The 14,665-nt window shown below is 41.5% G+C and overlaps 1 protein-coding gene across 1 annotated transcript in view; it reads right to left on the reverse strand.

Moving 5' to 3' along the window:
- The window catches only part of NRDC (nardilysin convertase), a 78,573-nt gene extending 64,622 nt beyond the window's left edge, over nucleotides 1–13,951 (reverse strand). The window contains exon 1 of the mRNA XM_015566939.1: nucleotides 13,506–13,951. Coding sequence (XP_015422425.1) covers nucleotides 13,506–13,699 — 194 coding nt within the window. The 5' untranslated portion in view covers nucleotides 13,700–13,951. The remainder of the gene's footprint in view (nucleotides 1–13,505) is intronic.
- Between the last annotated feature and the right edge of the window lie 714 nt (nucleotides 13,952–14,665).

Consider the following 14,665-nt stretch of genomic DNA (forward strand, 5'->3'; position numbering starts at 1 on the left):
TATATATTAAGGTACAAAGAAAAGAAGGACTTGATTAAGATAGAAGACTGAATACATGGCTTTATCTCTCTCCTTTCCACATCAAAAATCGCATTTAAATAACCTCAATACTCCAGCTTACTCCTCACCCCCACCCAACACACATACCTCAAATCTATCCTCAGCAGCCTGAATAAAGCAGATCAAGAATGTGATAGGCTAAACTGTTTCCCCGAAAGTCTTTTGCAAAAATCCTAACCTCTAATACCTCAGAATGTGACTGCATTTAGAAATAGGGCCTTTACAGAGATTATTAAGTTACAATGAGGCCATTATAGTGGCCCTAATCTAATCTGACTGTTTTTATAAGAAGAAATTTGGATCCATAGATATTGGACATGTCCACACACACATGAAAGGCCATGTGAGGACATAGCATAAAGATGGCCATCTGCAAGCCAAGGAGAGAGACCTCAGAAGAAACCAAACCTAACACCTTGACCTTGGACTTCTAGGAGGACTTGGACTCCAGAAATGAAGAAAAACAAGGTTCTTTTGTTTAAGCCACCCAGTGTTGTTGCAGCCCTAAGGCTCCATATAATGTTCCCCCACTACCTATACAACCTCCTTTCCCACCCCACTCTTTATTCATTTTTTTGTTGTTGTTCTGACCAAATAACTTTATTGTTGTTTCTTGAACATTCCAAACAGGGCCTACGTGATTGCTATTCCCTCAGCTCTTGCCCCAGATGAGTATTTGCATGGCTGCTCCATCTCTTTCAAATCTTTGCTGAAATGCCCACTTTTCAGAAATGCCTTTTCTAACCATAGTATCTAAGATAGCACCCCAGTCAATCTCTATCCTCTTTTATCCTGCTTTAACATTTTTCACACCATTTATCATCACTTGACTTTTTTTCTTATTGTTCCTATGTGGGCCTTTAGAATGTCAGCTCAAAGGGCAAGGCTTTTCTTTTCTTTCACAAGCACCTAAGACATTGCTTGGTACTTAGGGAACATTTAAGAAACATTTGTTGAACAAAAAATGTTACTGCCTAAAGAGGGCCTGATATATGATAGGCACTCAAAACTGACAAAGTGAAACAAAATATCAGCTAAAATCTAATACCTAGTTTCATAAAGATAAATATTTTAAGTATACATGTATACATTAAATGTATATAAAGGTATAGCAAATGAAATAAGAGAATACAAAACAAATGTAACAGTAATCCTACATAATAAAAGGCTAAATGCAAATCAACCAAATGGCAAAACGACCGGTTGCTCTTTATCATCACTTCCAGTCAACACTACATTGGAAGTCCTAATCAATAAAAAAAAGATTCAAAATATACATAAATAGAAAAATTATGAGGCCAAGATAGTGAAAGCTAAAACAAATAATTGCAAAATATGACTACCTAGAGAATTCAAGAAAATTTTTTAAAATGAGTAATAAAGAGTTTAGCAAAGTATCCAAAATCAAGAACCATGAACAAAAAGCATGAACTTTCCTATGTAGCAAAGATAACTTATTAAAATGAGATTTAAATAAAAGCTCCTATTCACAAAAGTAACAAACTATAAAATACTTAAATATAAACCTAATAACAATAGCTCACATTTTAAATGTATTAACTTGCATGTTTTAACCCACTTAAATCTTCCTAATAACCCTAAAGAGGTATTATTCCCATATTACAGATGAGGAAACTAAAGTACAACGAAGGTTTGTCCAAGCTTACCAGGAATTGAACTCAAGTAGCATGGCACTAGAACCCATTCTTTTCACTACTACTTAACACAGCATACATAAGGAAAACTAGAAAACTTTACAGAGAATTCATACCATACTGTTGGGTGGGAACACCCAATATTGCAAAGACATAAATTCTTCCCCCAAATTAATGTATATAGTATTCAAGGCAATTCCACTTTTAAAATCCCAAAGATTTTTGTGGAATTTGATATACTGACTCTAAAATTCATGTCTATGAGAAACACAAAAAATGCCAAGAACGTATTTTTTAAAATGTTTTAATCCTCACCCAAGGAATATACCTTTTTTAAAATTGATTTGAGGGAGAGAGAGGGAGAGAGAGAAAGAGAAACAGAAACACTGATATGAGAAACACCCTCGGTTGCCTCCCATATGTGCTCCGACCAGGGATAAAACCGCAACCTGAGCATGTGACCTGACTGGAAGTCAAACCCACTACCTTCTGGTGTATGGAACAGGACAACACTCCAACTAACTGAGCCACACCTGCCAGAGACCAAGAACATTTTGAAAAGGGACAACAATGAGGGGAACTGCCTTACCAATTATAAAAAGTCTTTTAAAGCAACTGAAATTAAACAGTTTACTGGTACAGGAAACCTACAGATGAAAGAGAACAGGTTCTAGAAACCAAGAAATGTTTATAATACTATTGCAACACTGTTTATTATAATTCAATAAATGATGCTGAAACAAAAGACAATTCACTTAGGGAGAAAAACTACATAAATAAATCCCAGATAGATTAGAGAGCTAAAAGGAAAAGGCATTCTAAAAGTATTTAAGAGACAATAGTCATAACACTGGAATAAGAAAATTTGTGCTAAACAAGACATAAAATCCAGAAGCTATAAAGGAAAAAATAGAAATATTTCCCAACATTCTAATTTAAAACTTTTTTTAAAACAGAACATCATAAACAAAATCAAAGAGCAAAACGCACACTAAAAGAAAACACTAACAGAGAACATTCATAGAAGAGAAATATTGGAAATCACCCAAATGTCCACAGACAGGAGAATATGCAATAAATTATCCTTTAGCCACACTATACCATAATTCAAGATTTCATTTTCATTACAGGGAGAAAATAGCAACTTGGGTTCTAGCCTTAAATTGTTATTTCTAGGCCTAATAGATAGTGCTTAATCATTTTAGGTCCAAAGAGCATACCTGAAGAGATCAACCAAAGAACTTGTATGCATAACCCATGGACACAGACAATAGGGTAGTGGAGGCCTGGGGTGGGGGATAGGGGTGGGCAATAAGGGGTCAACGGGAGAAAAAGGGTACATATGTAATACTTTCAACAATATTTTTTTTTTTAAAAAAGAGCATACCTGGGGAGCTAACTTTGTAATTATACAACTTGTCATTACCTTTCCCTAAATCATGTGGTCTCAAACATTTGTATGTATATATAATTATTTTTGGAAAGGTGAGGTTCTTCTAAGATGTCAATCTTTGTCAAAAAACAAAACAAAAACAACCCTCTTCTAACTTATTTAACCTGTCTTCCTTTATCTGGCTTCATTCTCCCACTGCTCCTGTACTGAAAATAAAAGCTGAAGTTGATTTTTCAAACCATTTTCAAAACTCAAAAATACGGAATTATTTTCTTTATAATAAAGTAGCCATCAACTCATTTTTATTTGTTATTTAAGAAACCAACTTTTGTGAATCCACTTTTAGTCACTAAAATCACCAGTTTAGAGTTCATGTATTTAAATCCAAGTACATATACTGAGACAATCTTGGGGGTTATTTTAACCAAGCTGCTAAAATTAACATTATGAAGGTTGAGGCATAATGAAAGACTCCATTCTTTAACTTTCCAGTCCTGTATCTATCTATATATATTTCCAGATAACTCTCTAATTGCCACCTGGTTATCCCCTGAATGACTCATATATATATCCATCTGATATCCTTTACCCAAACCCTGGGATGTCACCAGACCTCCTGGCACCCATCTTCTGGACCATGTGGCATGCATCATCCTCACTGCCTGACATCTGACTGACAACCATCCTGGACCAATCCTAGGGCTAAGAACTTAGTAGAACTGATAATTCTCAAGACTGTACTTTTTACTATAAAAACTTTTAACCTTCCTTTCTTCTTTGGAACATTTCTGGGCTTTTGCCTAGCTGTGTTTCCCATTTGCAAATTCCAACACTCTTAAATAATTCTCTATCATTTATTTCTAGCAACCCTCTGAGTTCATTTGACAAGACTAAGTATTCATTACAATATTCCCAACTCACAGGATTGCAACAATCAGAAAAATTAAAAAATTTAAAATAAAATCTAGTAAAATTTCTTCACAAAAGTTAAAAATGAAAATAGAACAAAATTAAGTTTCTAAGTGGCTCATTTGTTAGCCAAGCAAGTGAGTTAGCCAACAAGTGAGTTAGATTGTATTGGTAGCAACTGAAGAAATTTATCCACAGAGAACAAACTTGCTTAAGGCTATCAGACTTGAGGTGAGAACTATTGCAAAAAGAGTTGACGTACTAGAACTATTGAGTCAAATAAAAACAAAGCAAATCATTAAGATTTTGGTCTTGATATTACCAATACTGCTGGGTTGTTCTTTATTTAAGGATCAGTGCCAAGTTTGAAGCAACTGAGGAATTAGCCTCTATGAATATTCTTGTATGTTGTTATTAATCCTCACCCAAGGATATTTTTTTCCATTGGTTGCCTCCCACACTGGCCTCAGGTCGGCAGATCGAGGCTGCAACCGATGTCCGAAGTCCGTGCCCTTGACTGGAATTGAACCTGCCACCCTTCAGTCCATGGGCCGACGCTCTAACCATTTAGGCACACAGGCTAGGGCCTCTATGAATATTCTTCATGGAAGAACTAGAGACAAGATCATTTTCAAAGAGATTGAGAAAACAAGAATACAATACAACCTAAAATGTTACCACATTTATGTTGGTAAAACATGTATAGAGCAGAAGAAAAGCTTTAGTTGGACAAATTTATCTTTGGTGAGGTGTTTCCAAGCCTATGATTATTTATTGTCTTATTCATCAGCAGTACTTTGCAAAAAATACATGAATCTATCATGTCGTAGTGAACCAGTGGTGTTATTTGCTCTTGTAAACTTCACAATCACTAATTCTGCGAAATTTTATCAGAAATACAAGCAGAATTTCTTGAATTGCCCTTACTGTGGAGTAGTTTGATAGTTTAGCAATGGGAACATTTTATTGCAATGTTTTGAGCCAAGATTGAAAATTTTCAACCAGTATTATCAAACCTCAAATGGCTTTGGAAATTAGCTTCTGCTGCAGACTTGATATGTTTCTTAATGAATTCAACTCAAATTACAAAACAGTACTTATATGCAAACTTATCTTATGGTAAAGTCATTTCAACAACTAATGTTATCTGAATCACAAGTAATGGGAAACGGCTTTTTACACACACACTCCTGTGCTGTCAAAGTTAAAAAAGTCATATCTCCATTTGCACACAAATTTGTAGCAATAAGTTTTCCAAGCAAACTACAGTTCTAATCGTGTTTTTCAGACCTTGATGGAAGCCCTTTTAACTGTGCTACTGAGGAGCTTCCACCTAATTTTCAACCATTAATTTACAATGTAATGAGACATGCTAAAAGGCAAAGATATCAGAAAAGATTCTAATAGAATTTTATAAATGCCTTTTAAGTGATAAATATGCTCAAGTAAAATCACATGCTCATGGACTGATATCAGTATTTGGCAGTACCTGTCAGTGTGAAAGCACATTTTCAAAGATGAAGTATGTAAAATCGTATTACAAATCATTAAGAGGCGGACATTTGCAATCACTTGATGACAGGGAACACTAACTTTGACCCCCTCCAAAGCAAAATATATTCCCAATAAATAGAATTCCATTCTTCTCACTAGCAGACCTGTATTGCACTAAGAAAATTACTATTGTTATCATTTAAACTTAGTAAAAATTTTTATTAAAAATTTGCAGATTTTTTTCTTTCTTGTTATATAAGTACCTATAGAATAGCCTCAATTTTTTCCTCTTGATTGACAAAGCCCAAAATATTTGTTATCTAGCCCTTTAGAGAAAACATTTGGTAACCTCTGGGATACATTATTTTTAAAACATGTGCTCAGACAACTGGTAGTCCATATACAACTATATATAGTTTGTTTGTTGGTTTATTTTTGTTAATCCTGACCCGAGGATATTTTTTCCATTGATTTTTAGAAAGGGAGAAAGAAACATCAATGTGAGAGAGACATACCAATTGGTTGTCTCCCGCACTAGCCCTGACCAGACAGGGGATCAAACCTACAACCCAGGTATGTGTCCTTGACCAGGAACTGAACCCACAACCCTTTGATACTCAGGCCAACACTCTAAACACTGAGTGGCACTGGCCAGGGCTGGTCATCCATATTTTTAAAAAACAGTAATAAAATTAGATCCTTACTTAAATGTAAAAAGCAAAACTGCAAAACTTTTAGAAGACAATAATATGAAAAAGCACAAACCATAAATAAAAATATGAATAAATCTGATTAAATTTTAAGAGTTTCCTTTTTTTCTTGGTTAATCATTACTCACCTGAGGATATTTTTCCCACTGATTTCCAAAGAGAGAGTGGAAGGAAGGGGAGAAGAGAGGGAGAGAGGAGCTTTGATGTGAGAGACACATCAACTGGTTGCCTCCAGGAGATGTGGATGGACCCTGCAACTCAGGTACTAGGCCTTGACCAGGAATCAAACCCGAGACCCTTTGGTGTGTGAGCTGACACTCTAAACACTGAGCAAATGGGCCAGGGAAAATTTTAACTTTCTAAACAAAAGGTAAAGATAAGCTATTATCTTAGGAAATATATTTGCAATTTGTATAACCAACAAAGAATTAGTATCTTGGCCAAACAGGAGGAGGGGCATGGGAGGTTGGCCAGTGGGGGAGGGGGAGGAGCCACAGGAGGTTGGCCGGCTGGGGGGAGGGGCCACGGGAGGCTGGCTGTGGAAGTGCACTGACCACTGACCACCAGTGGTCAGTGCACGTCATAGCGACTGGTCAACTGGTCATTCTGTCAGAACAATCTCTTAGGCTTTTATATATATAGATACTATGGATGAAAAAGGGACCACATACTAAACCAGACAAGCTGAGGGAAGGCCTACATGGTGAATCTTTACAAACTTAAGAGACCAAAAGTAACCACATAGGATGGTCTGAACATAAAAATTCCTAACTAAAAGTGGGTAGTCACACCCTACGCATGTAGCTTCCTTGACAAGGATCAATTTTTACCTTAAGAGTGGCTGTATGCCGAAACCGGTTTGGCTCAGTGGATAGAGCATTGGCCTGCAGACTGAAAGGTCCCGGGTTCGATTCCGGTCAAGGGCATGTACCTGGGTTGCGGGCATATCCCCATGGGGGATATGCAGGAGGCGGCTGATCGATGTTTCTCTCTCATCGATGTTTCTGACTCTCTATCTCTCTCTCTTCCTCTCTTTAAAAAAAAAATCAGTAAAATATATTTTTAAAAAAGAGTGGCTGTATGTTGTCTTTTTGCATCTAAGGTAACACATACTTTTTAAATGTCAGAGTAATCTCCTTTTCCAGTCCCCTCAAGGCACACCTACCACAAGCAGAGCAGAGACTACAGAACTCCTCAATGTTATCTTGTTCCTCAAATACCATCTCTCTATGCTGTAAATGTTAACTATCTTGTGTCCACCAATGTAAAAGAAGTGTCTCTCCATTTTACTTTTTATCCAATCCCAGATATTTTCCTGTTTTGCTTTCTCCCATCCCCTAATCTACCAAAAATAGACTTCACATAAACATCTGTCTTATTCTTTTATTCTAAAGTATAAAATAAGCTGCAAAACTGCCATTCTCTGGAGTTTTCCTCAATTTGTAGAGATTTTGCTTCCCAACAATTGTCATCAGTTTGGTTCAAATAAGCTCATAAAAATGCTCTAGCCGAAAACTGGTTTGGCTCAGTGGATAGAGCGTCGGCCTGCGGACTGAAAGGTTCCAGGTTCGATTCTGGTCAAGGGCATGTACCTGGGTTGCGGGCACATCCCCAGTGGGAGATGTGCAGGAGGCAGCTGATCGATGTCTCTCTCTCATCGATGTTTCTAACTCTCTATTGACAGAGCACGGAACATGGCAGGCATCAGCAGGTGAGCGGGGGTGCCAGACCAAGGTGGGGTGCCGGTCGCTGTCATCCGGGGAAGCCTCTGGTGGTTACTGAAAATTCTTGGCTCCCACACACCACAGTCCCGCCCAGCACTTGCACCCGCTGCTGGCGCCTGATGCCGGCCCCAATCACCCCTCAAGGCTTCTCCACCTTCCTCTGCTCATGAGGGGCGATCAGGGCAGCAGCCACCGCTCACATCCGCTGCTGGCGCCAGCCTAAAATATATTAAAAAATTATTATAAAAAAAATGCTCTACAGGTTTAGATTATTTCTTATGTCAATAATACATCTATATATATATAAAACCCTGATATGCAAATAGACCAAACGGAGGAACAACCAATTCACTGGTGCACTAACCATCAGGGAGCACGCACAGAACATGGCAGGCATCAGCGACAGGTGACAGAGCACGGAACATGGCAGGCATCAGCAGGTGAGCGGGGGTGCCAGACCAAGGTGGGGTGCCGGTCGCTGTCATCCGGGGAAGCCTCTGGTGGGTACTGAAAATTCTTGGCTCCCACATGCTCTGACCCTGCCCAGAGCTCACCCCTGCTGCTGGCATGGGCCCTGCCTGCTGCCGCTCTGATCACCCCTGAGGGCTTCTCCACCTCCCCCTATTTCTGAGGGGTGATCGGGACCAGCAGCCACCTCTTGACCCACTGCTGATGACAGCCCTGCTCACACCTGTTGCCAGCACTGGAACTGCCACTCGCACCCACTGCTGGCACCCGGTGCCAGTGCATGGGAGTGGCGGCAGCGAGAGTGGGGCTGCTGGCAGACAGGGGATGGGGGGTGGGGCCATGGCAGGAGGGGCCAGACGGGGGCACGGAGGTTGGGCTGAGACCCTGTGCCCATTGCAGCCTCGCAGCCCACAGTTCCTTTCAAGGTGCATCAATTCATGCACTGGGTCCCTAGTATAGATATAAATTCTCAAATATGCACAAGGAATCATGTATAAAAATGATTGTTGAAGCATTGGAAACAACTTAAATGCCCAAGAATGAAAGAAAAAATACATTGTGGCATAATCATAAAGAAATATATAATAGAAAACTGGGAGCACTAGTGGTTTGGCTCAGTGGATAGAGCATCGGCCCACACTGAAGGGTCCTGTGTTCAATTCCAGTCAAGGGCACATAACCTCAGTTGAAGGCTTGCTCCCTAGCCCTGGTCAGGGCATGCAGAACACAACCAATCAATGTCTCTCTCTCACATCAATGTTTCTCAGGTGAGGATTAACAAAAAAAATAAAAAAGAAAGAAAACTGGGAATAATGTAAGTGACCAATAATGGAAAACAGATAAATTATAATGTATTCATACAACAAGCTACTAAATAGCTTTTAACACAAATAACTAGTGTTATATTTATCAGCATGGGCAAATATCAAAAGCAATGCTAAACAAAACAAAAAAGCAGGTTACAAGACATTTGATGTGATATAACTTCTATTTCTATAAAGTCTTAAAACAGTAATACTATTTACAGATAAATGTATATTTAATAAAAATATACATAGAAACTGTATAGATGCCAAATTCAGCTAATGGTTAACCCTGGAAAATGATGGTAGAGAATGACATGGGAGGAGGCAGTGCACAAAGAGCTTCAAGTATATCTGTATGGTTTTGTTTCTTTAAAAAACTTTACATCTAAAATAAAAGCAAGAAATAAAATTATTTTTTAAAACACACACACAAAACAGCCTGGCCAGTGTGGCTCAGTGGTTGAGCATCAACCTATGAACCAGGAGGTCAAGATTTGATTCCTGGTCAGAGCAAAAGTGATTGTGGGCTCGATCCCCAGTAAGGGGTGTGCGAGAGGCAGCGGATCAATGCATCAATGATTCTCTCTCGTCACTGATGTTTCTATCTCTCCCTTTCCCTTCCTCTCTGAAATCAACAAAATATATATATATTTTTTAAATACAAACTGAAAAACATCTATATAATAAAAGACTAAGCAACCATTACAGCAGAATGACCAGAATGACTGATCACTATGATGCACACTGACCACCAGGGGGCAAACGCTCAACATAGGAGTTGCCCCCTGGTGGTCAGTGTGCTCCAACAGGGGGAGCACTGCTCAGCCAGAAGCCGGACTCATGGCTGGCAAGCGCAGTGGCAATGGCGGGAGCCTCTCCTCACTCCGTGGCAGCGCTAAGGAGCAGCAAGCTGAGCAGCGAGCAGGCGGGCCCCAGACTGTGAGAGGAATGTCCGACTACCGGGCCTAAGCCAGCAGTCGGACATCCCTCAAGACCGGGCTGAAGGACCCCTTCCCCCAGCATGAATTTCATGCACTAGGCCTCTAGTAATATAATAATTAGGCCAGAGGAGAAAAGGATGAAGGCATCAGAAATGGAAGCAAGACTACAAGACAGGTACTATTCTAGGCACTGAGGTACACCAGTGAACAAAACAAAGTCCTGGCTCTCACGAACAAATAAATATATACTGTATCCAATGACAGTAAGTGCTATGAAGAAAAATAAAATAGTAAGAAAGAATATAGGGGTGGGAAACCTGAGTAATGAGGTAACCTAGGGAGCAAAAGAAGCAGGGAAAAGAAGTCTGGGGAATGAGCTATAGGCATTCCAAAATGTAGAGATCAAGAGGATAAGGAGGATCCTGCAAATAAGGCAGAAAGAGAACTAAGTACAGTGGTGACCTGGAAGCCAACTGAAAAAAGCACTTCAAGAGGGAAACTGTGTCATATGATACTGAAAGGTCTATGAAGATAAGAACTTGAGAACCAATCAATTGTAAAGGTTATTGGTGGTCTTGAAAATAGCAATTTTGGTACAGCAACAGTGGCAAAAGCCCACTGAGGTCAAGAAACAATAGAGGATGATAACTCCATCCTTTGTGTGTGTGTGTGTGTGTGTGTGTGTGTGTGTGTGTGTGTGTGTTAATCCTCACCCAAGGATATTTTTCCATTGATCTTATAGAGAATGAAAAAGAGAGGGAAAGACAGAGAAACATCAATGTGAGAGAAACACATCAATTGGTTGCCTCCTGCACGCACCACAACCAGGGCCCTGGCTAGAGAGGAGCCTGCAACCAAGGTACATGCCCTTGACCAGAATCGAACCCAAGACTCTTTGGTCCACAGGCTGACACTCTATCTACTGAGCCAAACTGGGTAGGCCCAGACAACTCTTTTAATAAGCTTTGCTATAAAGGAAACCAAGAAAGTTGAGTAGCTGGAAGGGGATAGTGCAAAGGGGATATGAAGTAAAGAAATGTTTTTCCACAGACGATAAAAACAATTACAGCATATCTGTATGCTTGTGGTAAAGATCCAGTAAGAGAAGGAAACTGATGATGCAACACAGAATGAAATAATTGATGTATGGGGTCAGTAAAGAGGAGATGGGATCTAGTGTACAAGTGGAGAGGTTTTAGTATATATAGTTGATTTATTAACAGACGCATTCAAAGACTCAAAGAGTCAGTGCCTCCCTACAAAAAATTCAGCACAACAGAGGGGAAACACAAACAGAACTTACAAAAATTAAATAGCTTGAAAAAAGTTGCTACCGGGGCATACAAGATTGTAAATAACTTAGCCACCCAGCCAGGGCTCAGCTACTGTTCTAATTGCCCTAGATGTATTCTTTCATTTAATGACCTCACTTCCGGCAAATTCATTTGACAAATACTTCTTTTTTTGTGTTTTGTAGTTGTTGTTGTTGTTGCTGTTGTTATTTGTTAATCCTCACCCAAGGATATTTTTCCATTAATTTTTAGGGAGAGTGGAAGAGAGAGGGAAAAAGAGAAACATCGATGTGAGACAAACACATCGATTGATTGCCTCCTGCACGAGCCCCCACAAGTTGATTGGAGCATCGTCGAGTTGTGCCTTGGATTGCGGTCAGGGCACATCCCTAGGTTGGGGGCTTGATCCCTGGTCATATCAATGTTTCTCTCTCCTTCCCACCTTCCTTTCTCTCCAAAAATCAATAGAGACACATATTAAGTGAGGATAAAAATTAAAAAAAAGAACAGTACCTGATACATAGTGTGTATTCTATAAATATTAGCTGTTATTATGTATCTTTATATAGGCAGACAAAAACTGAAGCTGTTATTGAACATTTAATTTGGAAGACAAAAACTAAACACCTTTCATCAAGGTTTCAACTTGTTCATTTACATATTACTAATACAACCACATCTTTAATGAAAAAAGGAAAATTTAGCCCCTCCATAAAGATCTCTTTAACCTGCAACCTGGGGGGGAAAAATAGTACAAAGACATGGAGTGAAAAGACAAAACAGACCGGTCTTAAACTTGAGGTTAAATCACTTTTTTCTAGATTTGTTTCAATCATCTGTCAAATGGGGATGGGTGGGGAGTGGAAAAAATTATCTCGAAGGTTCTTTCCTGCTCTACAAACTGGAACTAAAAATCCTTCAGCTTTCAACTTAACAAGAGTAAGAATTCCATAAAAGTCAGTCAATGGTACACTGGGTTTGGTGGCAGGGTTTTCCAATCAACTATGTTATTATTTAGCTGTGTAATTCTGAGCAAGAAGCAAACTCTCTGGATCTCAATTTCTTCAACCTGTAAAATGAAGCTGTATACAATCTCTTTAAAATACAGGACATTCTATGAAGTAAGCTACCTGTGAGGGAAATATTCAGGTGGGGATTCGGCCACCAGCTAAGAGATGTTTAGAAAGTTTCAGTATAAAGCAAAAGTAGAGAATTTCAGAACTAGGAAACACCTTACGAGTCTAAGACTCACACAACTGAGACTGATTTATTCTTGGAAGAGGTCACCCAATCATGCCAGTAATGAGAAACCCATGGAAACAAGCCACTTCATCACGGGCCAACTATGATGCCTAAGTTCTTTCACTCAAGCCATACCATCCTCTAGTACAGCGGTTCTCAACCTGTGGGTCGCGACCCCTTTGGCGGTCCAACGACCCTTTCACAGGGGTCGCCTAAGACCATCACGCATATCAGATATTTACATTACGATTCATAACAGTAGCAACATTAGTTATGAAGTAGCAACGAAAATCATTTTATGGTTGGGTCACAACATGAGGAACTGTATTTAAAGGGCCAGAAGGTTGAGAACCACTGCTCTCGTAACTTCCACCTATTAGTTGTATCCCTATTTCAACTAAGGACACCTCAAATATGTGTGAGTAGGTAATATACCCCTTAAGTATCCTCTCCAAAATTAAAAACCCCAACTCTTCAACCTTTCCTCATAACATAATACCAAGACTCTCTTCGCATCCAGCCTATTTTTCCTTAGAGAAACCTCCATTCTTGCTTAACGTCAAAATTACTCGAATCACTATGCCGGTTCTGACATTCTGGTTCCTAGTAGAACCCAAGAGTTCCCACCTGTCCAGCCGCCGCCACACTGAAGCCCCCTAATTGCCCTCGCCACCTCTACCCGAGGCGGCATTCGGGGGTGGGCAGGGCGACCCTCCGGCTCCTTCAGGCGACCCAGGCACAAGAAGTGACCGCGGCAGCACGAGAGGGGCCGGCCCCCGGCTCTCCTCCCCGGTCCACACCCCTCCCTCACCGGTATTGCTTGGGGTCGCTAGGAGACTTGACGATCTCAGGGTCTCCGGCATTATTGATAGGCCCCCTCCGTCCCTCCTCCTCAGATTCATCTGCTCCTAGACGGGCAACCCGGCCGCTCTCGCCAGCATCCTGGCCACCGGGCTGCAGGTCGGGGCAGCTGCAGGTCGACTCCGCCTTGTTCCTTCCAGGCATGGTCGTGGTAGGAAAGGGTCTGCCCACAGCCGAGTCTTCGCACTGACCCCGCGCGTCGATTCTCCACCGCGCCGCGAGCTCCCGCCGGCCGCACACCACAGCTTCCTCCCGGTGGCACTGACTGCAGCGACCGTGACTCTCCTCAGCATTCACCACCGAGCCGCAGCGAAGGGCATCCCATTCCCCAGGGCCCGCCTCCCCCTCCTACTCCTCCAGCTGCTTTTCCTCCTCCGCGTTCCTGAGGCGGTGGCGGCCGCCAAGGAGGCCAGGCCTGCGCCCCTCCCCCAACGCGGTCTCCCGCACGCCGACTCTCCTCAGCGCCCCGCCCCGCCCTCCCGCCGCCGATGACGCTGCTGGTCCTATCCAATAAAGAGGCAAGGCGGCAGTCACGCGCACGTAAGCAGCCAATGGAAACAGGGAATAAAAGGAACCGAAGAGACCTAGGCAGATTTGCTGACCCGGAGAGGGCTCTTCGAAACTCAGGGTGGGCGGGGCGAGGAAGAAAGAGGCGGAGGGAGCGGCGCGGAGGACGACGGGAGGAGGGCGTCCGGGCCACCCGGCCGCGTTTATGACGTATGTGGAGAGTTGGTGTGAGGCGGCGACTCAGAAAAATATTCCCCTGATGAGGAAACCGAGATGCGCGCCCTGCCCCTCAGGTTCGGGGCGGAGCCTCGGCCGTGATTCAGCACGTGGAGCGCCGGAAGTACTTTTCTTCGCCGGATGGCAGTTGCTCGCTTGTGGAGCCGCGCTGAGCGGGGCTGAAGGCCTAAGATAGCCCTGGCACTGCCCCACCTTATCGCTGGCCACCTTTTGCTGGTCTTCACCCTCAAAGCCCAAAAAGGTGCTTAACCCTTTGAGTGCCAACCAATATCCTAGGAACTATGCTAAAATTGCCAAGGCATTTTTGCTGATTTTACAGCAGTTTAGGAAAAAAATTATGAATCGCAAGTAAATGAAGTTACGTAT

This window comes from Myotis davidii, unplaced genomic scaffold (genome assembly GCF_000327345.1).
Source record: "Myotis davidii unplaced genomic scaffold, ASM32734v1 scaffold79, whole genome shotgun sequence".
In the NCBI taxonomy this organism is placed as follows: Eukaryota; Metazoa; Chordata; class Mammalia; order Chiroptera; family Vespertilionidae; genus Myotis; species Myotis davidii.